General features: G+C 44.5%; 1 protein-coding gene across 6 annotated transcripts; it reads left to right on the plus strand.

The window, feature by feature from the left end:
* The first annotated feature begins 7,731 nt into the window (after window positions 1–7,731).
* LOC139413282 (RNA-binding protein 5-like) lies at window positions 7,732–27,816 on the plus strand. Of its 6 annotated transcripts, none has more exons than XM_071160477.1 (21): window positions 7,732–7,862; window positions 8,673–8,749; window positions 9,519–11,223; window positions 11,407–11,496; window positions 11,634–11,703; window positions 12,886–12,959; window positions 16,337–16,411; window positions 16,661–16,964; window positions 17,111–17,268; window positions 17,414–17,514; window positions 17,596–17,665; window positions 17,752–17,818; window positions 17,988–18,082; window positions 18,514–18,634; window positions 18,752–18,849; window positions 18,951–19,334; window positions 19,444–19,599; window positions 24,977–25,039; window positions 25,215–25,514; window positions 26,341–26,493; window positions 26,824–27,816. In XM_071160477.1, the coding sequence occupies exons 2-21, from the start codon at window positions 8,703–8,705 to the stop codon at window positions 26,914–26,916; spliced, it is 4,224 nt and encodes a 1,407-aa protein (XP_071016578.1). In that variant the 5' UTR covers window positions 7,732–7,862; window positions 8,673–8,702; the 3' UTR covers window positions 26,917–27,816. The 6 variants fall into 6 exon arrangements, with proteins under 6 accessions (XP_071016578.1, XP_071016582.1, XP_071016579.1 ...); XM_071160481.1 differs by having other exon boundaries at window positions 26,353–26,493; XM_071160478.1 differs by having other exon boundaries at window positions 25,218–25,514.
* The last annotated feature ends 54 nt before the right edge of the window (window positions 27,817–27,870 follow it).

Raw genomic sequence — 27,870 nt, forward strand, 5'->3', positions numbered from 1 at the left:
AAAAACTGATACATATAGTCTCTAGCTTATTACGCTAATTCGATTCCCGCGGGGGTGCGGACATCCACGCTAGGAGGTTTTAACAGAGAGGAAGAAGCAAAGCGAGAGACTCCACTCCTGTCAAAATCTGTCCACGCGAGAATATAGCAATAAACAGACCAAGTGGGGAGATGTTGCTGTCCATAGTTTAGTCACACTCGATATCTCAGACACCACTGGCCCGATTTTGACAAAACTTAGGTGAATGATGCGTCTTGCCATAGAGATCTGGCATTTACAACAATACACTGGTCGGCACAAGAGGGGCGCTATAGATATTTCGAACAAGCATATCTCCTGTCCCGTTTGAGCTAGTCATTACCTTTTGTACATACAGTATAATCTCCTCATGAGCAACATGTTTCCCATAAGTACTTATAAGCTCATCACCATTACATTTTCTGCAAATTAGAGTTTTTGTATCCCACCAAACTTTGAACAAGCATATCTCCTGTCCCTTTTGAGCTACTGTTATGGCATTTTGTACATACAGTACCCGTCAAAAGTTGACACACCTACTCATTCAAGGGTTTCTCTTTATTTTTACTATCTTCTATATTGCAGAATAATACTGGAGACATCAAAACTATGAAATAACACATATTGGATCATGTAGTAATCATAAAAAGTGTTAATCAAATCAAAATATATTTTATATTTGAGATTATTCAAAATAGCCACCCTTTGCCTTGATAACAGCTTTGCACACTCTTGGTATTCTCTCATCCAGCTTCATGAGGTAGTCACCTGGAATGCATTTCGATTAACAGGTGGTCCTTGTTAAAAGTTTATTTATGGAATTTCTTTCTTTCTTAATGCGTTTGAGCCATTCAAAACATAGCCCTATTCGGTAAAATACCAAGTCCATATTATGGCAAGAACAGCTCGAATAAGCAAAGAGTAAAGGACACTATTAATAAGAAGAGACCTACTTGGGCCAAGAAACACAAGCAATGGACATTAGACCGGTGGAAATCTGTCCTTTGGTCTGATGAGTCCAAATTTGAGATTCTCCCCCACATATATAGCATTCTATTCTAAATGCATCGGAGTTTGTGTGGAGACGACCAGCCCGGTACTGCATCTGGTAGTCGTACTCGTGTAGCTTTTCTATCCAGTGAGTCACCTGGCCCTGTGGTTCTCAAAAGTTGAGGAGCCAGGTGAGTGAGGCATGGTCAGTAAGGAGGAGGCCTTAAGTCCCGTAGAGGTAGGATCAGAAATGATGGAGTTCGTCGACCACAGCCAACAACTCTTGAATTGTGACAAAGTAGTTGCACTCTGCAAAGTTGAGGCTCCGACTGTAGGAGGCCACCACCCGTTCACAATCTGGACCCTCCTGCGACAGAACAGCCCCAATGCCCACATTGCTGGCATCTGTATCCATGATGAATGGGTGCTGAGGGTTAGGGTATGCAAGGACCGGAGCCTTGATAAGGGCCTCCCACAGTTAAGTGAATTGCGGCCGCGCAGTCCTCATCCCAGTCAAACCGCTGGTCCTTGTTTGTAGAGGGCTGTCTACTGTTGCAAAGTCCTTGATGAACTTCCGGTAGTAAGAAGCTAGGCCAACAAAGCTTCTCAACTCAGTGAGGTCCTTTGGGACTGACCAGTGCTTAACCGCCACTACTTTGGCTTGATCACCTGCGACTCCATCTTCCCCTGACAACATGGCCCAGGAACCTGATCTGCCGCTGCAGTAGGTTACACTTCTTGGGATTTAGCTTGAGTCCTGCCTAACAGAATGACATCACATAGGTTCGCCAGAGCTCCCTGGAAGTCTGCAGTAGGCACAAGGAGGTCATCCAGGTAGACCACACACTTGTTGCAGAGGATTGCACACAGCACTTGCTCCATAAGAAGCTCAACGGTTAGTGGAGTGTTGCAGAGCCTGAAGGGCACCATGGTGAACTGCCACAGTCCCTGTCCAATCGAGAAGGTGGTCTTCGGCCTGGCTTCTGGGGCAAACTCCACTTGCCAATAACTGCTGCAGAGGTCAAGGGAACTGCACCACAGTGGCCCTGTGATTTCATCTATGTGTGTGGGGGGGGGAGATGGGAATCCTTCCCAGTCACATAGTTCAGCTGCCTGTAGTCTGCACAAAAACACCACAAGCTGTCCATCTTCTTGACAAGGACTACAGGGGCCGCCCGAGGGCTGTTGAATGGCTTGATGAAACTTGTATCCGCCATCTCTTGGATCTTCTGCTCTGTTTCCTCTCTTCGCCAGTGGCAAGCGATGGGGCCACAAACGGATAGGTTCTGCGTTGCCAGTATCAATAGAGTGCTGGACCAGACGGATTCTCCAGTAGTCTTCATCTCATGCTGCAGAGACATCCACTAAATGCAAGCAGTGTTTCCAACTTCTCCCATTGATCAGGCTCCAGACCTTACGAACACCTCTTCCCTTGTTCCCGCACAGCTTGCTGGGTAGCTTCTGAAGGTACGTCCACTCTGCCACTTCTCATCTGCTGGGGCACACTCACCTGTTCAGGGGGCATCAACTGCTGCTTCTCATCTGGAGGAAGGATCTTTCTGGGGCTGTCTGTCCACAATTCCCTTGCCTTATTCCACTGCTTTGAAGTTCCATCACAGAGACTTTCATCTGGAGTTTCCGTGTTCCAACATCTAGGCATGCCCCTGCTTGACTGAGGAAATCAACCCTAGGTGTGTGTAGTCACCTTGGATATCGGCTAACCAGAACTTGTGCTTCAACGAGACATTGCTGACTGTCACAGATAAGGAACTCCGACCCTTCACGACCGCAAGCTCCCGTCACTGTGCGAAGACATACAGGTAGAGGCCTGGATCAACACCAGGCTGAACAAGGACTATCGTGGAATCTATGTCAATCAACGCCTTCCAGGCCTCCCCGCTGATGCTGCATGGAAGGTAGATGCCCTGCATCTGGCCTAAACAACAAACTCCATATTCCAGCTCAACAAGGTGTCAGGGGACTGGGATGAAGTTCCCATCGTCATTATCCCAATGGCAATTCTTGTCAACTCAGGTGTGGGCAAGGGCTGAACCAAATCTCTGCCTTAAGGTGGTAGTTAGGGCAGTGTAGTCCCTCCACTGGTCAGAGCTGAGGTCTAGTACAGCCCCTACAGGGGCAAGCTGCACAGCCATTTCCTCTTCAGCCATCCATTTTACCTCATGGCTAGCTGAAACTGGGCTAGGTAGGGTTCCTAGGACTCCACCTCCCATAGCAGGCAACCTTCACTGTCCGGATGGGCACCTTATTCCTTGGATCACTTCCCGCCGAAACTCAGCACCTGGAGCAGAATGCTAATTTCCTCCTCTTCTTGCCCAGTCTTCTTCATCAGATGCTTCACAGGCTTGGGTGTATAGCTATCCCAGTTCTGACACCAATGTAATGGTGACTGTCTAGTAGACATTTTGGTATCACATGCACTTACTGTATGTCAAATCCTGAAAAGGTTCTACAGCTGTACCATTGAGAGCATATTGACTGGCTGCATCACTGCTTGGTATGCAATGGCACCGCCCTCGATCGCATGGCGCTAAAGAGGGTTGTGTGGACAGCCCAGTACATCACTGGGGCCGAGCTCTTTGCCATCCAGGACCTCTATATCAGGCGGTTTGAAAAGAAGGCCCGGAAAATCATCAAAGACTCCAACCACCCGAGCCGTAGACAATTTTCTCTGCCGCCGCATAGCAAGAGGTACTGGTGCATCAAGTCTGACATCAACACGCTCTTGAACAGCTTCTATCCCCAAGCAATACGACTGATAAATAGCTAACAAATTAGCTACATGGACTGCCTAAGTAACCTCTTTATTTACCTTTATTTCCATCCTTGCTGTAACGACGTGCGCTGAGTCGGGAAGCAAGTTCAGGGAGTGAGTGTTTTAATGAATAAACGTAGCAAAATACAAAACAAGAAAACACGAACAGAGCAGCAACATGACACAGAAACAGAAACAATGACGACTGGGGAAGAAACCAAAGGGGGTGACTTATAAAGGGCAGGTAATCGAGGAGGTGATGGAGTCCAGGTGAGTGTCATAATACGCTGGTGCGCATCACGATGGTGACAGGTGAGCACCATAACGAGCAGCCTGGTGACCTAGAGGCCGGAGAGGGAGCACATGTGACACTTGCACTATTTCTAAGCACACCGATAGGGCCCTACACACTCACATACATTGTCACTCCAACACACAAACAAACACTCACTCCATCATTTGCCCACTCAAACATAATATGCACATCAATTTATACTGACTCTACGCACCTGCACACCAACTCACATACAAACTGCTGCTACTTTATCTTATATCCTGTTGCCTTGGCCACTTACCCCTATACATATCAACCTCCATCACTCCAGAAAATCACATTGTAGGATTTTTAATGAATTTATTTGCCATTTATGGTGGAAAATAATTATTTGGTCACCGACCATCAAGCAAGATTTCTGGCTCTCACAGACCTGTAACTTCTTCTTTAAGAGGCTCCTCTGTCCTCCACTCGTTACCTGTATTAATGGCACCTGTTTGAACTTGTTATCAGTATAAAAGACACCTGTCCACAACCTCAAACAGTCACACTCCAAACTCCACTATGGCAAAGACCAAAGAGCTGTCAAAGGACACCAGAAACAAAATTGTAGACCTGCACCAGGCTGGGAAGACTGAATCTGCAATAGGTAAGCAGCTTGGTTTGAAGAAATCAACTGTGGGAGCAATTATTAGGAAATGGAAGACATACAAGACCACTGACAATCTCCCTCGATCTGGGGCTCCACGCAAGATCTCACCCCGTGGGGTCAAAATGATCACAAGAACGGTGAGCAAAAATCCCAGAACCACACGGGGGGACCTAGTGAATGACCTGCAGAGAGCTGGGACCAAAGTAACAAAGCCTACCATCAGTAACACACTACGCCACCAGGGACTCAAATCCTGCAGTGCCAGACGTGTCCCCCTGCTTAAGCCAGTACATGTCCAGGCCTGTCTGAAGTTTGCTAGAGAGCATTTGGATGATCCAGAAGAAGATTGGGAGAATGTCATATGGTCAGATGAAACCAAATTATAACTTTTTGGTAAAAAAATCAACACGTTGTGTTTGGAGGACAAAGAATGCTGAGTTGCATCCAAAGAACACCATACCTACTGTGAAGCATGGGGGTGGAAACATCATGCTTTGGGGCTGTTTTTCTGCAAAGGGACAAGGATGACTGATCCGTGTAAAGGAAAGAATGAATGGGGCCATGTATCGTGAGATTTTGAGTGAAAACCTCCTTCCATCAGAAAGGGCATTGAAGATGAAACGTGGCTGGGTCTTTCAGCATGACAATGATCCCAAACACACCGCCCGGGCAACGAAGGAGTGGCTTAGTAAGAAGCATTTCAAGGTCCTGGAGTGGCCTAGCCAGTCTCCAGATCTCAACCCCATAGAAAATCTTTGGAGGGAGTTGAAAGTCCGTGTTGCCCAGCAACAGCCCTAAAACATCACTGCTCTAGAGGAGATCTGCATGGAGGAATGGGCCAAAATACCAGCAACAGTGTGTGAAAATCTTGTGAAGACTTACAGAAAATGTTTGACCTCTGTCATTGCCAACAAAGGGTATATAACAAAGTTATTGACCAAATACTTATTTTCTACGATAATTTGCAAATAAATTCATTAAAAATCCTATAATGTGATTTTCTGGATTTCTTTTTCTAATTTTGTCTGTCATAGTTGAAGTGTACATATGATGAAAATTACAGGCCTCTCATCTTTTTAAGTGGGAGAACTTGCACAATTGGTGAAGGTCAGTCATTATGGAAAATGTCAAGAACTTTTAAAGTTTCTTCAAAGGCAGTCACAAAAACCATCAAGCGTTATGATGAAACTGGCTCTTACGAGGACTGCCACAGGAATTGAAGACCCAGAGTTACTTCTGCTACAGAGGATAAGTTCATTACAGTTACCAGCCTCAGAAATTGCAGCCCAAATAAATGTTTCACAAAGTGTAAGTAACAGGCACATCTCAACATCAGCTGTTCAGAGGAGAATCAGGCCTCCATGGTCGAATTGCTGCAAAGAAACCACTACTAAAGGACACCAATAATAATAAGAGACATGCTTGGGCTAAGAAACATAAGCAAAGGACATCAGACCATTGGAAATCTGTCTTTTGATCTGATGTATCAAAATTTGAGATTTTTTGGGTTCCAACTGTGTCTGTGAGATGCAGAGTAGGTGAACAGATGATCTCTGCATGTGTGGTTCCCACGGTGAAGCATGGAGGAGGTGTGATGGTGTGGGCGTGCTTTGCCGGTGACACTGTCTGTGATTTATTTGGAGTTCAAGGCACACCTAACCAACATGGCTTCCACAGCATTCTGCAGCGATACACCATCCCATCTGGTTTGCAATTAGTGGGACTATCATTTGTTTTTCAACAGGACAATGACCCAACACACCTCCAGGCTGTGTAAGGCCTATTTGACCAAGAAGAACAGTGATGGAGTGCTATATCAGATGATCTGGCCTCCACAATCACCCGACCTCAATCCAATTGAGATGGTTTGGGATTTTAGCGAAGGACAATCAGCCAATAAGTGCTCAGCATATATGTGGGAACTCCTTTAAGACTGTTGGAAAAGCATTCCAGGTGAAGCTGGTTGAGAGAATGTCAAGATTGTGCAAAGCTGCCATCAAGGTAAATTGTGGCTACTTTGAAGAATCTAAAATCTAAAATATATTTTGATGTTTAAAACTTTTTTGATTACTACATGATTCCATATGTTATTTCATAGTTTTGATGTCTTCACTATTATTCTACAATGTAGAAAATAGTGAAAATAAAGAAAAACCCTTGAATGAGTAGGTGTATCCAAAGTTTTGACTGGTACTGTATATATTTATAAAACAATATTTTGGGGATTGGAAATGATGCAGAGAATTACATTGACGGAAGCTACAACCCATTTGCAATATTAAAGCTGATCTATCCCCTAAAAATAAACATGTCAAGAGTATATATATATATATATATGGTATTGGAACTGACTTTTTAAATATTTCCTGTATATACCATGGTTACTTACTTACTTTAATGTCTATTTCATATTTCATATTCTTATTTCCTGTGGGGTTTTTTTCTTGTAAAACATTAATATTGATTATTGCATTGTTGGGTTTTGAGTTTCCAAGAAAGGCATTTCACTGTACTTGTGTGTGACATTAAAACTGGATTCCTATGAGTTGGCAGCAATCAGCCAATGAAGAAGAAGAAAACAGACTACTTTAAATGGCGATAGCCTTAATGGTGCTTGCTGCCCATGCCGTCACAGATACAAAGACGAGTTCTCCGTCAGTCTCTATGTCCTGTTGTTCACACATATTTACAGTTTAGTCATTTAACAAATACTCGTATGTTTGCTTTGGTTGTCAACAGCCTTGTGGATATTGCAGTCTTTTGACTGTAGAAAAACAGGGATCTCTAAAAGTTGTCCAGGGGAGATCGAGGCAGGCAGCATGCGATGGAGGGCCAAATTCTCAAGCCGTTAGTCGGTCTGGAACTCGCCCACTGGCCGTGTTCGAGAGCATCAAAACCGTGTTATATCGTGGGTAAATTGTGACTGACTGACCCTCAAATAATAACGAGTCGCTATTTATGATGCAAGGTGATTAGAAGATCAGTCAAGCGTCAATGTCGAACAGACCTATCGTCTCAGTGGATATTGTAGTACATATTGCCAGAGGACTACAAATCCCACCAATATATTACCCCTCCCTGGATACCACTCTTCTTTAAAACCTCCGGTCTCCATTTTCTTCCCGATTGATTGAAGATCTCAGAACAAATATAAGGTGAGCTTCTCCTATTATAAATAATAAGAAATTGATTCAATATGGTTATTTCCGTTCATATCAACCTTTATCATCAAAAACATCACCTAGCTTACATTTTGAAAACCGACTCTTACCTGCCAGGATATTAGCTCACTAGCGTTAGTAGCTTGAAAACCAATCCGGTGGAGGCAGCTAGCTAGCTGACAGCAGAGAGGAAACGGCGAAGCGAGAGGGTATACTCCCGTCAAATTCTTTACACGATAAGCAGACTGCCCGGTCTGCTTTCCCGCCTATGGGAGAAGACTGTCTCGTCATTATACACAGTATCTCTGACTTTAGCTACTTAGAAAATGTCGCCAGCACGGCTAGCTAACTGAAACGTCGTCATTAGCGTATTTGGCCTTGCAATGCACACCAGAGTGTACCTTGATCGTTTATCAAAATAATTGACAGCTAGATAGTTAGCTTCAACTGTAACACAAATTGTGGAGGAAATATTGACTGAAAGTAACTAACGTTATCTAGCTAGCTAACTTAATTTAGCTAGCTAGTTAACACACATTTGTCAGGCCTAGCTAGTAAATAACATGTCACATTGCTAGCTAACCCATTCCTTGGCACAACATACGATGCTAAAGATTGGTGATACCGACTATTGTGTCAATGCCATCTTCCCTTGTAAACTGGTGGCAATTTGTTTCCTTGAATTTGCTCATTATAGATGCTTATCAAGCCCCTGTAGTTTATTGCTATACTGAAGGTAAATAACACTGCATTGGAGTCAAGCTACTGTCTGCGATTTAACATGAAAACGTTTTACTCTGTCAGATAAATTTGGTGATTGAAGTTTGGAAAAATATGTGGGACGGACCCAGGAGAGGACCACAAGCGGGACCACCCTTTCGGTAAGCAGACAGTGGCAAAGGCAGTATCCACAGAGCTGTTTTTATAGTGATATGAGATGAGGAACACTAACGTTTCAAGTTATTTTCATTGGTTACTTGATTTGAAAGAGGTGCTCAATTGAAAATGTTTGTCAGTAGCTAGGATGCCATCCAATTGGCAATAGATTTTCATGCAAATATTCTAAAATCCACCAGTGGTGTGTTTCCACCAAACAGACTTCTTACAGAAACAAATCCGTGCTTGAGGATTTAGTACACACAATGTAGATTTTAGTTTTCAAGTACTGAATAAGAATCTAAAGTTCAATGTGTTTCCATCTTATTTTCAACTCTACCGATAGTTTTTGTCAGAAACTGTTGCGTTAAATAGCAAATGTGCCTACTCTGGTCTTGACATGTGCTCTCTAGCCAACAGCTCACAGATACAGTGAGGGTAGGCTAGTCTACATGATGAGATTATTATAGATAAGAGTGAGATTGTTTATTTGTCAAGCATGGATCATCATGTCACCAGAATAAGACACTCTATATTTATTGGAAAGGAGCATCAAGCTCATCACAGTGCACTTTAACCAACCTGTGAAGTTCATCATAATTTATTGAATCTGTAACCTAATAATTTGCATGGTTTCCTGAGTCGTAGTGGGAGGACCACACACCATATCATCACGTGACTCCAGGTTTACTTTGATATGCTTATTATATCATGGCCATTTCTTGCATAATTAATTGTACCAGCACAAACATCCCACCATTTTTTTTGTTCCAGTGGGGGCAATCGTGGAGAAATGTTTGGGGACCGAGGTGGAGCTATGCCCAATTTCAGGGGTCGAAATGGGATGAACATGGGTCCCAGGGGGCCACAGGATCGGGGGCCTCGTATGGACATGAGGAGGATGGATTGTCCGTCTGATATGAGGGGTCCGTCTGATATGAGGGGTCCGTCTGATATGAGGGGTCCGTCTGATATGAGGGGTCCGTCTGATATGAGGGGCCATGTTATGGAACCTCTTGACATACGAGGGAGAGGAGAACCACCCAGGGATTTCCCGGGAAGACCTGGGGAGGAATCAGACTTCGGCCTCCGAAGGCAGTATGAAATGGCAATCCGAGACAAGCTGCTAAATGCAGCAGGTAGTGGTGGTTTCAAGGGGCCAGGCCCAGGCATGGGAGGGAGAGGCATGCCACCACGAGATCTACGAGAGCCAAATGACAGATTTATAGATATGAGAGATGGGGAGATGTTCCGCAAGGATATGCCAGGTTTCAACAATCCCAATATGGATGGAAGGCGTGGAGGATTTTCCATTGAGCCTATGGGTAGAAATGAGGGGTTCAGAGACATGCGTGATAGAGACAGGCCCCCAATGGGCATGGATGACATTGATGGGTTTAATATGGACATGCCTCCACGGGACTCGGACAGGGGAATGATGGACTTCAGCAGGAGGGGTGCTTCGTCGTTGAATCCAAGGAGAAGGTTTGAGTCTGATATGGACTTCAGAAACCGCGTTGGACCCCAGGCTGAATACAGAGGAAGGGACAGATCTCCTGTTAGATTTGGCGACAGTGAAGGTGCGCCAATGGATGTCCGGGGAAGTCCTGGTTGCCCTCCAGATCTTGGTGGGCCAAACAGACCCAAGTTTATGGGTAAAGATCCAAAAGGCACCCATAGAGACAGGGACTTTCCAGAAATGGATGAGGTGTCGCTTGCAGAGGAGTGGAAGAACCGAAAAATGAAGGACACTCTTCCATCTCCTATGATCAGAGGTCTTCCTCCTTTCACCATAGATGTTCAGGGACAGCGATTCCCTCCAATGTCCAGAGGGGGCGGTCTTCTTGGAGAGCCACCAATTTTTAAAGAAAAAGACAGACCATCCACAGAATTCCCAGGGAAAAAGGATGGGCCTCCCTTTGGCTTCCCTCACACTGAGAGAGAAGCTCCTGGTTCTCAGGACTGGGATAAAAAGCCCCCCCAAGATTTTCCTGTCATGGATTTGCCATCCTTTGGCCGTAGAGGTCCCCAGTACCCTCCCTTTCCACCCATGGGTCCTGGGCTCCTGCCAAACACCCCGAACAGAGAGAATAACAGCAAGCGCTGGCCTGGAGACAGAGATCCCAAGCAGAATCAAAATGCACCAAATCGAGGTGACAGACCCCCATACCTCTTAGAGATGGACAGGCCCCCCTATCTCCTAGAGAAGACTCCACCAACTCCACTGGGCCAGGGGCCAAAAGATAACGCTAGTTTCAAAGGACCGAAGGATGCATTGCTTGAACAAGGCTCAGAGAGGGATAAGCTGGTTCCAGGGCCTGCATTCCAAGGCAAAGACCAGGACTACAGGGACATTGACTACAGAACAGGCCCAGGGAGAGTCTTTTACCACAAATCTGAGGAGCTGCAAGTACCTAACGAAGTTCTAAAGGAATCCAAACCAGTCCAGACTCCCAAATTCAATGACTCTGGTTCCCAGGTTAGTAAAGCAAATGTATAGACTAAACCACATAGAAAATGCAAAACAAAACATTTGCATCCAAACTAAATTCCATACAAATTTTCTTGTACATCTGTTGGTTGAGTGTTCCCGTTTGTCATTTATGTGATTTTTCAATTGCTTTAATTAACCTGTTATTTAAATCTGACCTGTCAACCAAAGGATCAGGATTACAGGAGTGCGACTGTGAAGGACAAGGTTACTCATACAATTTGCATAACTGGAATTCCTAAGACAGCCACAATGGAACAGGTAGGAATCAAATCAGACATTTACCTTTTACTTTTCTGATTGCGTAAAATCTTCTAGTTAGATGATGAAAGTTTTAGTTATAAACCTATAGGTGTTTTTATTAAAGGTTAAAGCCTAAAAACATTTCACTCTTGCAGATTCTTGGTGCCTTTGCAGTCCGTGACGGTGTCCCAATGCAGGGCATGAAGATAAAGAATGTTGTGCCAGGTGAGACAAAAGTCCATGTGTGGACATGCTCAACTCGAACAGTATCTCAAATCTCCTACGAAATGTTTCGCTATTTCACTATACGACTCATATACGCTTTTCAAAGTGTCTTTGTTGCCTCCGGTGTTCTCGATCTTGATGCAGTCGCGCATCAGTTCAACAGCCAGGTTTTCTTAGTATTTATCCATTAGTGTTTTTCATTCCTGACGATGTAGGAACACGTTCAAAACATTTTGTAGGAGCTTTCATCCTCAACGAAGCCATCTTTGACAGTGACTATCTGTCACAACAGTTCATGTGACAAGCATTTCTTGCGTACACACCATTTGTTTCATTATACACAATTTCCTTTTTTTAACAAATAAAGCATTGATTGTAAACGAATGTCGGCAGCAAGCCCCTATTACAGACCACTCTAAGTGTTTTGCTGCGACTTCAGGTTCTTGGTGTTGCGTTTCTCGTCATTCAGCTTAGACCGAAAGTTTTCTCAATAATTTGATTGTAGGACTGCTTCAGCCATCTACTCCCAACTGTTCATTCACATGCTTACCAAAGAACATCACATTAATAAATGTTGCAAGATGGGTTTAAACTGTGTTCTGTTGAAAAGGGTTGAGCTCATGCAATGTAAAGCGTTACATTTCAGATCCCTGAGACGCTACAATACCATGTTTCTGAAATGACAAAGTTTAAATATGGCAGCAAGACAATTCATCAATGGCATAGCCTATGTTTCATGTTAGTTTCTTTCATACACCGTAAGCCTATGCCTTAGTAGCACATAGGTCATACCTTTATGCTTGCAGGAACTTCCCTTTATGGAAAGGAAGCTATAGTTGGCATACTTGGCAAGCTGTTTAGGGACAACATTCAGTCCATAGTTGGATTAGGAAAATATGTTGGTACTGGCAATTAAATACGGACATTGCCAACTCAAATGCAAGATAAATGACTAAAATGCATGTTGTGCTGAAAAGGTACTGTATTAGTGGAGACATTGGCATACATGTCTCAACATGAATAATTAGGACAATGTTCTATCCCCCCATGTAGTCATCTAAATGCAGCACCATCACCACAAAAATGCTGAATGTGATCTCCTTTCGTGATGTGCTCATGAACTGCTGTCCTTACTGGCATTGACTAACTCAAACCCATCTGTATTTCAAATGCTGTCCCCAGGTTACAGCTACGATACGGCCTATGTGGAGTTTTTAAACCTCGAGGATGCAGTCCACTTCATGGAATCCAACCAGGTGGCCCATCCTCGTCTCTCTACGTCGGCTGTGCCTTCGGGCAGGAAGAAGGCTTGGGCTGGGGGGGCTGGCATTTTATAAGGGTTAGGGGAGGGAGAGGTGGGAGCAGGGTTGGTTATTGTTTGGGATAATTTGTCGTAGTTACTCCCTACGTGTGGGTGTGTGAATTTACACTGTTGGTGTAGGTTCAAGGATGCTGAGAATAGCTTTTTGGGAGAAATTCGACTTTTCATAATAGTTCAATAATACGAGGTCGAGGAGGCGTCTGTCTGGTGCATTGTACACTGAGTGTACAAAACATTAAGAACACCTGCTCTTTCCATGACGGACTGACCAGGTGAATCTAGGTGAAAGTTATGGACCCTTAATGATGTCACTTTTTTAAAATCCGCTTCAATCAGTGTAGCTAAATGGGAGGAGACAGGTTAGAGAAGGATTTTACAGTCTTGAGACATGGATTGTGAATGTGTGTCATTCAGAGGGTGAATGAGCAAGACAAAATATTTAAATAGTTGTAGGTGCCAGGCGCACCGGTTTGTCAAGAACCGCAGAGCTACTCTGTTTTTCACGCTCAACAGTTTCCCGTGTGTATCAAGACTGGTCCACCACTCAAAAGGACATCCCTCTAACTTGAAGCATTGGAGTCAACATGGGCCAGCATCCCTGTGGAATACTTTAGACACCTTGTAGAGTCCACGCCTAACATATTAAGGCTGTTCTGAGGACAAAAGGGGATGGTGCAACTCAATATTAGAAAGGTGTTTTTAATGTTTTGCTCACTCAGTGTATGTCTAGGCCCATAGGCATGCTACATAATGTCTTGTTCCTGCATTCTTGGTCCTCTGTCCATCAAAGTCCTTAGTTGGATTGGTTTTCATTTAGTGATCTCTTTTTTTTTTTCATTGCTAGATGGCAATGTCAAGGCGAGTAAGGCAGCCATTTCTGAGCTAGCGTTCAAGTCCATCTTAAGGTTTGTTTTGTTCTCATTTTTGCACAGAACTTAAAAATACGAGAGTTGCTTTTTTTTGGTGGCAATGTTGGAAAGTTGATCTCTTTATGCTTCAGATTGCTGTTGCCTGTTGACTTATACCTTTCTGGCAATATCTTGCCTTAACCTTTGGCTACTTACAAGCCCAACTTTACCCCCAATTACTTTGGGGTACTACATTCTGCAATACTCTTGACTGTTTGTTGGGGGTTATGCTCATTCCTTGTTCTCAAGAAGTGGACAGTAATGTTCTATTCCATTCTTCTTTCTCTACACGTAGAGAGCTGTGCAGCAACCATGGTATTCTTTCACAGTGCTGAATGGATAGACTCTGTGCCTAAATGCGTCCTCCACATCAGATCCACTTGTCTGCTAAATACAAGTAGAATATCTGCTCGACACCCATTCACTTGACACTTGAGGAGTCTTTTCTCTTGACCACAGTTCTTTGCTTGCTTTTTCCTTTTGGGGACTGTGAGGCCTTCCTTTTGGTCAAATTGGTATAAGTTCATGTAGAGTGTCAGAAGCCTGCATTGGTTGGTTTTTAGCCATTTTAGCAAAGGTCAGTGGTGCACGCCACCAGTACAGGTGACTCATATTCTCCCAACCATATTGGCCAAATCTGGTACCCATATTGATGGACTCATGACGCACTACAATGTTAAGCAACAGACAATCATCAAGGCTAGGGCCATGTCTGGCTCTGATCAAGGCTGGAACGATGCAGAATCAGTGACAGGCGTTACATGTTCCTTTGATCTATCCTCTGTTAATTTACTAATTGGGTAGCTGGTTGGTAGAATGGTTTTGGATTTTGTAAAAATCATTTGGTTACATAAGATTTAAAAGACATGCATTTCCTCTCAAGTGTTTAATGCATTCGGCTGTATCTTTTTACCTATCAACAGCAAAGAAACGGTTAAAGTATTCTCTCGGCAAGTGGGGTTATTGTAGATATAACTGCCACTCACCATTTTAGATGTACTTGCAGTGCATTCGGAAAGTATAGAGACCCCTTTATTAAATAAATGTCTTTCCTCCTCAATCTACACCCTACCCCATAATGACAAAGTGATTACAGGTTTTTAGATATATATTTTTTTAGTATTCACACCCTTTTCTATGAGACTCGCAATTGATATCAGGTGCATCCTGTTTCCATTGATCATCCTTGAGATGTTTCTACAACTTGATTGGTGTCCACCTGGGGATGTTTTTCAGCGGAAGGGTCTGGGAGATTAGTCAGGATCAAGGGAAAGATGAACAGAGCAAAGTACAGAGATACTTGATGAACACCTGCTCCAGGGGGCTCAGGACCTAAAACTGGAGTGACGGTTCACCTTCCAACAGGACAAAGACCCTAAGCACACAGCCAAGACAATGCAGGAGTGGCTTTCGGACAAGTCTCTGAATGTCCTTGAGTGGCCCAGCCAGAGCCCGGACTTGAACCCTATCGAACCCGGTCTCTGGAGAGACCTGAAAATAGCTGTGCAGCAATGGTCCCCATCCAACCTGAGACAGCTTGAGAGGATCCGCAGAGATGAATTGGAGAAACTCCCCAAATACAGGTGTGCCAAGTTTGTAGAGTCATACCCAAGAAGACTCAAGGCTGTAATCGCTGCCAAAGGGGCTTCAACGAAGTACTGAGTAAGGGTCTGAATACTTATGTAAATGTGATATTTCAGTTAATACGTTTTTTTATACGTTTGCAAACATGTCTAAAAACCTGTTTTCTTTGTCATTATGGGGTATTGTGTGTAGATTGAGGGGGGGGAACTACTTAATCAATTTGAGTACGGCTGCAACATAACGAAATGTGGAAAATGTCCAGAGGTCTGAATAGTTTCCGACTGCACTGTATTAGTTAAACCTGAGGTTATGTTAAATCTGGAAAAAAAATTGTCTTTAAACCAACAGCTTAGCTTGCATGTCTGATCCAGCACAGTCATGCCTTTAGGCAAATGAGTGTCATACACTTACAGTGCACTGCCAACACAATGGTCTATTGAATTTCACATTTTTGAAGTACACATTTGAGTCCTGCATTGTCAACGAATATAGATTTGTAACTTTATCTAGTAAGACGAGTGATGGGAAATTCATAATCTCCGCTTTTGATAGTACTGTACATAAAAGGTTGAATTACCTCCTGGGAAACAGTAATGCAATTGCATGGAGGAAGTTCTTTTGGAAGGTATTGGTCGACATGGCTTCCAAATTTCTGTCAGAACTATGTTTGTCCTACTACCCTCTCCACTAAGGAGGACTAAACCTGCCACAGTGCATGATGGGAGTCTGTTCTCTTGGAACATTTAGAATTGTGTCACTTGGTTGGCAAGGAAGCGGATTGCTCCGTTTGGATCTAGAGAACTCTCTTCCTGTTTTTCAGGGATCGCTGATGGTTGGCACTAAAACGGCTCTCATGAGATACGTCCAGCCGGACAGAAGTGTCAAGGAAGCTCAAGTAAGTGTTGTATATCACACAGGAAGGGCCTGCTGTGGATGACAGGGATTTATTCATTCCCTTTACCTTGGTTCCATAGACCTTTTCTTATTTTTAGAATGATAGTAGCATAGGTATTTTTATGCTTGGTCGTATTTACCCCGAGATTTGTGTGAGCAGTAGATTTGTTTTGCCTGTATTCATTATGTTAAGCTATAGGTTAAGACAACTACCACTAAGTAATTGATGCGACTCCTCTCGCTGCGTTAGGAACCAGGCCCTCCGGCCCAGGAACCCCTGCTGCCAAGCCCGGGCCAGCTCCTGGTCAACAAGGCCAAGAGCGACCACTACGGCCAGAATGGCTCACAGGCCAAGGCCCCAGTGGACCCCCTATCTCAGCAGGGCTCGTGGCAGCGCAGCTCAGACCTCACCCCAGAGGCCTGGCAGCAGCAGGTGGACCAGCAGCTCAGACAGCAAGAGGCTGAGCAGCAGGCAGAGTCCTGGGCCAGCCGCAACCCCCCTCGCCAAGCTCCTGGCCCTCATCAGCTGGACCCCATCTTTAAGGAGAGCAAGAGTGAGTGAGCTGGGCAGTATTGGAATAGTTGGTTTGATGTGTGACTGGATAATAATGTGTTTGTTTGTCTATGGATTACTGTTCAAACTCAATGGCTTTCAAGTTTATAGATCAGTGTGCTTGTTCTCCCCTCTGTTGCCCTACAGCCATGATCATAAAGAATGTGAAGCCCACCACAACAGTGGAGACCATCCTGAAAGCCCTGGACCCCTTCGCCTACCTGGATGAGAGGAACGTCCGTCTGGTTAGAGGCAAACCACCGGGTGCCAAATGCTTCTGCTTCATTGACATGGACTCTCATGAGGTATCACATAGCTGCCATAACATGTCAATTAGGCTCTTTGTCATGGTTTATCACACTCCCTTTTCCAACTGATATGTGGATTTGAAATGTCAGAGTTGTAGCCCGCTTAATGGATATCATGACGTGGTCTTTTTTTCCATTCTAGCAAGTGACCCGTCTAGTTGACCTTCTCACCAAGCCCAGGCCTCTCTCTATCGACGGGGTCCGGGTTTACGCCGAGGTCGCCAAGCCGTTGAAGAATCAAAAGTGAGTCCTGTAGCATGTTATATCATGTAGCCACAGATTTCAGTGCACTACTGAGGATTTGATGGTGTCTTCTCCTGCTAGCTACAGAAGAGAGTTTGATAAATCCAACACTTCTCTCCTGGGGTTCCCACCTGAGTCCAGTATGATGGAGGTAAGTTAGGTGTTTGCTATCGTTTTTTGGTTTTGATTTTGTGTGTTGGTTAGACAACTGAACGTGTTTTTGTGCCCTAATTCCAGCCGCAGCAGTACTATTCATCCCAACCTCACAAGCAGCCACCAGGCGCTCCCCCACCTAACATGCAAGGTGAGTCCTCTCTGTCAGTATCCACATTCAAACACTTTTCTGCCTGAGGATTTGCACATGAAGAGACAGTACATTTTGTGTATTTTTCAGCTCAACATCCTTCAATCAGGTAATGTTGAGTCCAAAATGATCTGTAAGAATCCATTCTTATATATGTTTTTTGACCTAGGAGACCGTTTGGGTGGCTCAATGGGTGGGCCGATGAGCTCAGACATCCCTCACTCCCATTCATCCGTCTCTCACTTGAACTCCAGCATGGCTCAGGTGAGATACTATTATAACCGACTTTATTCGTGTGAAGACACACGCATCCATTCATGCTACACACATATTGCTGCTGCTACCTGACTCTTCATCTTTAAATTGTGCAGTATTTAGCAATAACACTTGCCCCCTCTTCCCCAAAACACGTGTAAATATTTGACTAGAAATTGTGCCTTCCTGTATTATACTTATGCTAAAATGTTTATTCCATTCGACTGCCGTTTTTACTTTTTATTATCTTTTGTTATTTCTTATTGTTGCATTGTCGATGGAACCTGCAAGTAAGCGTTTCGTTGGACAGTGTATACCATGTGTATCTTGTGCATTCTTGAAGCGTTGATAATGATTGACAGTTTAAACAGAGGAAATGCTTGAGTGAGTGTCGGTGTGAAATGCCCAGGTAACCTATGTTTCCCTCTCCCACATCCCAGGGAGGTGGCTATGGTGAACCTCCATTAGTTGTTCCCTACCAACAGGCTCTGCACCCCCAGGTCTCCTCTGCTGGAGTAATGGCAGCTACAGGAGACCACAGCACTGATGGCTACAGCTATGGTAAGGCCAAGCAATAATGCCCCTCTGACATCAGGGGGGAAAAATGTGACTAGACAGGCATTTTATCAGTCTCATCTTGTCATGCTCTTGCAATAACTGTCCTTCTCATTTCTCTAGCTACTGAAACTCCTGACGTGACTAACTACCTGTATGATGCCACTTCCGGGTTCTACTACGATCCCCAAACTACCTTGTACTATGACCCTGCCTCTAGGGTAAGAGTGCTGCACAGTAGCTCATATATGATCTGATACATGCTCTTGAAATGATTCTCTTTGTTGTGTTTGTGCTTCATGTCCTCTGTCTGTGTGTGCAGTATTTCTACAATGCCCAGACCCAGGAGTACCTTTACTGGGACAGTGCGTCCAAGACGTACATCCCCGTGCCTGGAGGACACTCCACAGACACCCAGCCCCCCATGGCCCAATTTAGTGTTGCCCTGGCACCTGACGTACAGGCCATTCTGGCCAATCCAGTAGCAGACGCTCCACTGGACATAAAGAAACCAGAGCCAACCCCTCACGTCGACCCTCCCCCAGTCCTGAACCCTACTCCTGCCCTGAACACCATGCCTAACCCCAACCCTTCCCCAGAGAGGAGAGAGGAGGAGGACACTGCACCTCACAGCCTTGATAAGAAAGATGGCAAAGACAAACCAGGAGAGAAAGAGGAGAAACCCAGGAGCCTAGCCGCTGTCAAAGTAAACCCACATTACCACATTGTACTCATGTACAATGAAGCTATATGAACAACCCTCTTGCCCAAATACACTACCTCATAGATGGTGAATACATATCTGTCTGTCTCAGGTCATGAAGGATATGGAGCGATGGGCTAAGATCCAGAACCGCCAGAAGGACAGCGTCCGTTGCCCGTCCCCCATACTGAAGACCTCCGTGGGCGGACTGGACGACAGGAAGACCTCCAAGGCAGCTGATGCGGCCTTCGCCATCTTCGAGAGGAAGGTGGGTAGGCGTGTCTCGGTGACATGCATGCAGCTGCTTTGTCATCTTTATTTTTATTCTTCACGTGTAGTGGGCAGTAATATTTGACATGTGTATACAGTGTATTTATATACAGTACCAGTCAAAAGTTGACTACTCATTCAAGGGTTTTTCTTTTTTTTACTACTTTCTTCATTGTAGAATAATAGTAAACTATGAAACTATGAAATAACACACATGGAATCATGTAGTAACCAAAAAAGTGTTAAACAAATCAAAATATATTTTATATTTGAGATTCTTCAAAGTAGCCACCCTTTGTCTTGATTACAGCTTTGCACACTCATGACATTCTTTCAACCAGCTTCACGAAGAATGCTTTTTCCCAACAGTCTTGAAGGAGTTCCCACATATGCTGAGCACTTGTTGGCTGCTTTTCCTTCACTCTGCGGTCCAACTCATCCTTAACCATCTCAATTGGGTTGCGGTCGATTGACTGCGGAGGCCAGGTCATCTGATGCAGCACTCCATCACTCTCCTTCTTGGTCAAATAGCCCTTACACAGCCTGGAGGTGTGTTTGGTCATTGTCCTTTTGAAAAACAAATGTCCCACTAATTGCAAACCAGATGGGATGGTGTATCATTGCAGAATGCTGTGGTAGCCATGCTGGTTAAGTGGGCCTTGAATACTAAATAAATCAGTGTCACCAGCAAAGCACCATCACGTCTCCTCCATGCTTCACGGTGGGAACCACACATGCTGATATCCGTTCACCTACTCTGTGTCTCACAGCAATGGTTGGAACCAAAATTCTCAAATTTGGACGACAGACCAAAGGACATATTTCCACCTGTCTAATGTCCATTGCTCGTGATGCAACCAGATGCTCTCGGTGTTGCAGCTGTAGAACCTTTTGAGGATCTGAGGACCTATGCCAAATATTTTCATTCTCCTATCCTGAGAGGGAATAGGTTTTGTGTCGTACCCTCTTCATGACTTTCTTGTTGTATTTGGACCATTCTAGTTTGTTGGTGATGTGGACACCAAGGAACTTGAAGCTCTCAACCTGCTCCACTACAGCCCCCTCAATGAGAATGGGGGCATGCTCGGTCATCCTTTTCCTGTGGTCCACAATCATCTCCTTTGTCTTCATCACGTTGAGGGAGAGGTTGTTATTCTGGCACCACCCAGCCAGGTCTCTGACCTCTTCCCTATAGGCTGTCTCGTCGTTGTCGGTGATCAGGCCTACCACTGTTGTGTCGTCTGTAAACGTAACAATGGTGTTGGCGTCTTGCCTGGCCATGCTGTCGTGGGTGAACAATGAGCACTGGAGGGGACTGCGCACGCGCCCCTGAGGGGCTCCAGTGTTGAGGATCAGCATGGCGGATGTGTTGCTACCTACCCTCACTACCTGGGGGTGGCCCGGCCCGGCCCGTCAGGAAGTCCAGGATCCAGTTGCAGAGGGCGGTGTTTAGTCCCAGGATCCTTAGCTTAGTGATGAGCTTTGAAGGCACTATGGTGTTGAATCCGCCTGGCCCTACGGACTTTGAATGTTGACCTGTTTAAAGGTCTTACGCACGTCGACTACGGAGAGAGTGATCACACATACCGTCTGTATGGTTTGCCACCATTGGACTCTAGAACAGAGGAAATGCCTTTTCTGGAGAGATGAATCAGCTTCATCTGGCGGTCCGACGGACAAATCTGGGTATGGCAGATGCCAGGAGAATAATGGTCTGGGCTGTTTTTCATGGTTTGGGCTAGGCCGTTTAGTTCCAGGGAAGTGAAATCATAATGCTACAGTGTAAAATGACATTCTAGATCACATATGTCAGAGTCAAGGCCCGCGGGCCACATCCGGCCCGCAAGAAGGTTTTTTACGGCCCCTGGGATGATCTTGATTTATTATTAGAACCGGCCCGCAGCAAGCCGGCAGCCCGCAGATCTTTTACACGCACCAATACTACATTTCCCACAATGCAAAGGTGACGCACCGAGCAGTAGGCTGCTTCATTTCAATATTTATTGGCACAGCAGTCGTCAGCATCACAGTAAAATTAACTTTCAGATACCCATCAAAAATGGCAAAACGGAAGGTGGATACTGAGAACCGGGGGTTTCAAACAAGGTGGGAGTCGGAGTATATGTTCACGAAGGTAGCTGGAAAACCTGTGTGTCTTCTGTGTGGAGAAAGTGTGGCGGTACTGAAAGAGTATAATCTGAGACGACATTATGAAACGAAACACGCGGACAAAAACAAGAATATGGACATGGAACAAAGGCTACAAAAGGCAGAGGAATTAAAACGAGGCCTCAAATCTCGACAGGCTCTGTTCAAAAAAGCCAAATCACAAGGCCAGGCTGCTGTCAAGGCCAGTTTTATTTTGGCAGAAGAGATCGCTAAATCAGCCCGGCCATTTACGGAGCGGGATTTCATCAAAAACTGCATGATTAAAGTTTGTGACGAAGTTTGCCCAGAAAAAAGGCAACTCTTTTTAAATGTGAGTCTGAGCAGAAACACCATTGCCGAGAGAGTAGACCAGTTGTCCATCAATCTAAAAGAGCAGCTTGTGAAAAAGGGAAAAGATTTTATTGCATATTCCTTGGCTGTGGATGAGAGCACCGACATTTCTGACATTGCCCAGTTGTCAATTTTCATCCGCGGAGTGGACTCCAGCCTAAGCGTGACAGAGGAGTTTTTGGCTTTACGTCCTATGCATGGCACAACTACGGGGCATGATTTGTATGAAGAGGTGTCAAGATGTGTAAATGAGATGGAGCTGCCTTGGGAAAAACTTGTGGGTTTGACAACCGACGGAGCACCTGCGATGTGTGGACACAGGAGCGGACTGGTGGCGAAGATACGGGAAAAGATGCAAGAGGAAAACGCGACAGGTGAGCTGACAGCTTATCATTGTATCATACACCAGGAAGCGTTGTGCGGTAAAGCCTTGAAAATGGAGCATGTAATGAGCATCATCACGCGCACAGTTAACTTTATCAGAGCCAAAGGTTTGAATCACCGCCAGTTCAAGGCATTTCTGACGGAGTTAGAAACGGAGCATGGTGATTTGCCTTATCACACAGAGGTGCGATGGCTAAGCCAGGGAAAGGTGCTTCAAAGATGTTTCGAGCTTCGTGAGGAGATTTGTCTATTCTTGGACAGCAAAGGGAAAGACACAACACAACTCCGAGACGAAATGTTTCTGTGTGAAATGGCTTTTCTGTGTGACATTACGAGTCATCTGAATGCAATAAACTTGCAGCTGCAGGGTCGGGATCGTGTCATCTCTGATATGTACAGTACAGTGAAGGCATTTAAAACCAAACTGACTCTGTGGGAGACGCAGATGCGGAAAGAAAATTTGAGCCACTTTCCCAGCTGCCAGACCATGAAAGAGAAGCTCTCTACCAGTGCGTTCCCGAGCACACAGTTGGCTGATAAAATAGGTATGCTTACCACTGACTTTCGACGCCGATTTGCTGACTTTGAAGCACAAAAAAGCAGGTTGGAACTGCTCGGTAACCCATTTGCTGTTGACGTGGAAAGCTCACCACCAAACCTCCAAATGGAGTTGATTGACCTCCAATGCAATGATGCACTGAGGGAAAAATATGCGGCAGTGGGTGCTGCGGAGTTTGCCCGTTTCCTCCCCGGCACAATGCCCCAGCTGCGCATCCAGGCTGCTCAAACGTTGTCTATGTTTGGCAGCACATACCTGTGTGAACAACTGTTTTCTTTGATGAACCTGAACAAAACATCACACAGAAGTCGACTTACTGCTGAACACCTCCACTCAATTCTGAGGATTTCTTCAGCTCAGAGCCTTACCCCGAACATTGATGAACTTGTGGAAAAGATGGGACACCACCAAGTATCACCCTCAACCTCAAACAAGTGAACATTACTGTGCAATCACATATTTAGAGTTTTTACTCAGTTCAAGTTTAAAAGTTAAAATTTAATATTTGTTTTCACTGCATGTTACTTCTCCTTAAACAAAGTGTTGTTTTTGATTAATAGATTTTTGCACTTTATTTTTTTGTATTTCAATCCAATTATATTTTAAAAATATTTCAGTTGAGTGGATGATAGAAAATTGCTATTATTGTTTTTTCTTTGAAGTAAATTTAGCCCACTTTTGCTAAAATAGAAAATATAGTCTACTGATGGTGCCTTGAATACCGGTTTCTTTCATTTAATGTTCATGTTATGGGGATATTTATATAAAGGAAATTTGTCTTTTGTGTCTGTTGAAAATTAAAGATTACTGACAGAGCCATAAGAAAATATTGCTTTATTTATCTGATCATATTGTAATATATTTGTTAGGTTTTCAGTAGGTTCAATTAGGTTCACTAGACTATATGCGTCATTTAAAAATTTTTCAATGAACATTCGAACAGTCCGGCCCTCGTCTTGTAGCTGATTTTTTTATTTGGCCCTCCGTCCATTTGACTTTGACACCCATGTTCTAGATGATTCTGTGCTTACAACTTTGTGGTTACAGTTTGCTGAAGGCCCTTTCCTATTTCTGCATGCCAATGCCAATGCCCCGTTGCACAAAGCGAGATCCATACAGAAATGGTTTGTCGAGATCGGTGTGGAAGAACTTGACTAGCCTGCACTGAGCCCGGACCTCAACCCCATCAAACGCCTTTGGAATGAATTGGAACGCCGACTGCGATCCAGGCCTAATTGCCCATCCATGTTCTTGTGGCTGGATGGAAGCAAGTTCCCGCAGCCATGTTCCAACATCTAGTGGAAAGCCTTCCCGAAAGAGTTGTTATAGCAGCAAAAAGGGGGGACCAACTCCATAATAATGCTCATGATTTTGCAATTAACGTCCATATACTTTTGGTCATGTAGTGTACCTCACATGCGCCTCATAATTAAACTATGCAATTAGCCCATTTTAATGAATTATCTGACTCCATAAAGATTATTTAGCAATATGCAAGAACACCATACTTGCGCTTAATGTCTGAATGGAATTCTAAATATAAGAGCATTGAATTACTTTGTAAAATGAACACATTTGCATACAAGGCAAAAAGCTTATGTTACAAAGCATTAACTGGCATTCTAGGAGAGGGAGGGATCTCTAAGACCCTTTTATATGCATCTGCGTGGTTTGGTTTACAAATCTGAGTTGACCAATAGTGTAACTGTACCGTTCACCTCCAATCAGATGTCAGACCTACATGATGTAATCACAACAGAACTGCTTCTCAGAGGTGTGACCTTGGGGGTTGGCAAGATCAACATGGAGAATGTGGAATTCCTAAGAACACAGGAAATTCTTGCTGATGGGTCACTTCGGGAGCTGCCCTACGCATTATTTATTTACCACGATTTTATCAATTCTGCTGTAACTCCTCTGTTTCCCCATACAGGGTGGAGATGACCCCTTCAAGAAGCCTATGGCTCCTCCCAAGAAAGAGGGGAAGGGCTCAAAGGTGAGATTGGTTGGAGGATTTGTGAGAGGTCACCGCCAAATGCCTAGAATGTTCTGTGGTGTGAGAGCTGGGGAAAGAAGTCATGAATTTGATTCCAATCCATAATGTCTGGGCTAGTTTCCTCACTCCCTGGTGAACTTGTTCTCAAACTTCCTGTTCTCTCTACTCTACCCAGCAGCCCATTGGCTCTCTGGGCCTGCTGGCGTCAGACTATGCAGCTACAGGCAGTGACGAGGAGGAGGAGGTGCAGCACGAGGCGCCTCAGGTTTCTAGGAGCCAGTCCCAGGACGAGGAGGACAAGCTAACAGACTGGAAGAAGATGGCCTGCCTGCTGTGTAGGAGACAGTTCCCCAATAAGGACGGTCTGGTGCGCCACCAGCAGCTCTCTGACCTCCACAAGCAAAACATGGAGATCCACATGAAGATCAAAAGGTCAAAGAAGGAGCTGGAGGCTTTGGAGAACCAGGAGAAAGAGGTCAGTGGAGGCCTGATTTTTCTTCACCTTTTACGTAAGTGCGTACACATTTAATATGTAGCTGTAAAGCCGTTCCAATAGTCGCAAATAGCTAAATCATAGTTGCCTCAGTCTCTATCTTATTATTGTATACTGGCAACGGTCATCTGATACACCCCCCCCCCCCCCCAACTTGGGAGAGATCTCCACAAATCAACCTTTAAATACGGCCATCATTGAATGGACCTCCTTTCCTACTAGAGCTGGGACGATAAACCAAAATGGGTGAAACGGACCATTTTATCAAGGACATTTTAACATTTCACTGATATTGACATTAACGATTAGTAGCCTTTTACTAGGGGAATGTGAAGTTTGAAAAGAAACTGAATGAGCTATTACTAACTGTCATTCAAAGTGGTACTAGTTTTAAGGGATATATAAAAGAAAGTAACTGGTGCACATTAATGTTAAGAATTCATTGTTCAGTTTCTGGTTAATATATGATGATTTAGTCATTTTATTGCGATATGGATTCCCCCCCCCCCCCCCCATGTCGCCCATCTCTATTACCAACTCATATTTCCCAAGCGAAAAAGTCTTAAGAAAATATAAAAGACATCTAATGAGATATGGATCTTGACCATTAAATGTTGCTTTTCAGGTATTTTAAATGTCTGTAATATCTAATTGTTAACGTATGTAAATTGTATTCTTTGTCTGTAATGTCTTTTTCGTTACGTGTCGGACCCCAGGAAGACTAGCTGTCGGTGTGACGTCAGCTAATGGGGATCCTAATAAAATATGTTATTTTTAAATGTCATGACTGACGTATTAATGTGTGTAGTCTGTCCCACAGCTGAGTGCTGTCGAGTCCAACGGCTCCCCAGAACAGAAGAGAAGGAAGCACCAACATCAACACCAGAATAGCTGGGCTGGTGGCTCCAGGGACATGCACAAAGGCAGCGAGAGACCTGGGTTAGGCTCTGAACCTGTTGAGGTGCGTCTCTAATGCAGCTCTCCAACTCTGTTCCTGGAGAACTACCGTCCTGTCGGTTTTCACTCCTACCCTTAATGTAGCACTAATTCTAATAGTTAGCTGGTTGGTGAGCTGAATCCAGCAAGTTACAACTGGGATTGGAGCGTAAACCTACAGGAGGGTAGCTCTACAGGAACAGGGTTGAAAAGCCCTGGTCTATAACATTTTGTATTTGTCTGTAGTCCTCCAGATGGTTTTCTTGGTGATTTAAAAATAATATTATTATTATTATTATTTATTATTTATTTATTTATTTTTTTACCCTTCGTGATGTTTCCTCTCTTTTCTCAGAGGAAGAAGAAGGAGCCTGTCGTCTGGAACCATGCCACCTACAAACAAGCTGTGCGCAAGTCCATGTTCGCACGCTTCAAAGAGCTGGACTGACCTCTTCCTGTGAACACCAGGGGTGCGTTCAGTTCACTGTATGTTTTGTGCTCACCATTCTTCAACAGTCTGAGGTTTGTTTGCTGGTGGTGGTTGGTGGCCTGATCAATATGGATGTAACCTTTCGAAATCACAAAACTAATGCAGCACAACGTATGCAATCTTCCTCCGTTACCATAATCACAACGCTCTTCAGCTGGTCGTTCAGAAGGGCGCTGTTTCCGTTGAATCAAACGTTGCACACCGCTCTGTTCTACTTAACACACCCAAGATCACCCACTCTTGTGTGTTTGTCTATGGGGAGTGGTGGTCAACATAATGGACTTGCCATGCCCCAGCGGAGCTTTTGGACTGAGCTCACCTCTTACTGTACCTGGTGGCCCCAATTCACTGTACTACAAGGACTTTGACTCCCCAGCAATGAAATCAGGCCGTAGCCTGCCCACTCAGCTCAACTGTTGAGACCATGGCGCTGTAGGGAGACCGCTAGGGCCTCCACATTTCTGCAGTATTTTCTATGCTTGTTGGAGGGCCCGTTCACCCATCCCTATCCCACCGCTGTACTGACTCCAGGAGCGAGGCAGAACCAGTGGCATTGGGGCTAAGCTACTCCAGACTCACCCCAAACATCAAGCTGGCTTTGACGGGCTCCTAATCAATCCTTTTTATGGATGTAGCTTTGTTTTGCCTTGTGTTGTGTATGGCTGATGTGTAGTATTATTGTGACGTGTACTCAGCAGCCAGATCTGCCATTGTAGAATATCTGTATGCTACCAGCTGGATCCAGCTACACACCATTTATTTTAAGATGTTTTTATATGGACTTATTCCTTTCCTTGTTTGGGTTATACTCTGTATGTGTACACGTTTACATTTTTAAGTAAACAACAAAAAAAATCACCTTGAGTCTGGTTTATTTATGTGAAAGGATGTGTGTGCTGTTAGATTAGGAAT

The sequence above is a fragment of the Oncorhynchus clarkii genome, chromosome 7 (assembly GCF_045791955.1).
Source record: "Oncorhynchus clarkii lewisi isolate Uvic-CL-2024 chromosome 7, UVic_Ocla_1.0, whole genome shotgun sequence".
Lineage (NCBI taxonomy): Eukaryota > Metazoa > Chordata > Actinopteri > Salmoniformes > Salmonidae > Oncorhynchus > Oncorhynchus clarkii.

What these genes read in the sequence shown, in the direction of transcription:
- LOC139413282 (XM_071160477.1), top strand. Translation starts at nt 8,703, where the DNA reads ATGTGGGACGGACCCAGGAGAGGACCACAAGCGGGACCACCCTTTCG. An exon ending in CATCTTTAAGGAGAGCAAGA is followed by an intron (nt 16,965 to 17,110) that starts GTGAGTGAGCTG and finishes GTTGCCCTACAG; the next exon opens with CCATGATCATAAAGAATGTG. An exon ending in TTGACATGGACTCTCATGAG is followed by an intron (nt 17,269 to 17,413) that starts GTATCACATAGC and finishes TTTCCATTCTAG; the next exon opens with CAAGTGACCCGTCTAGTTGA.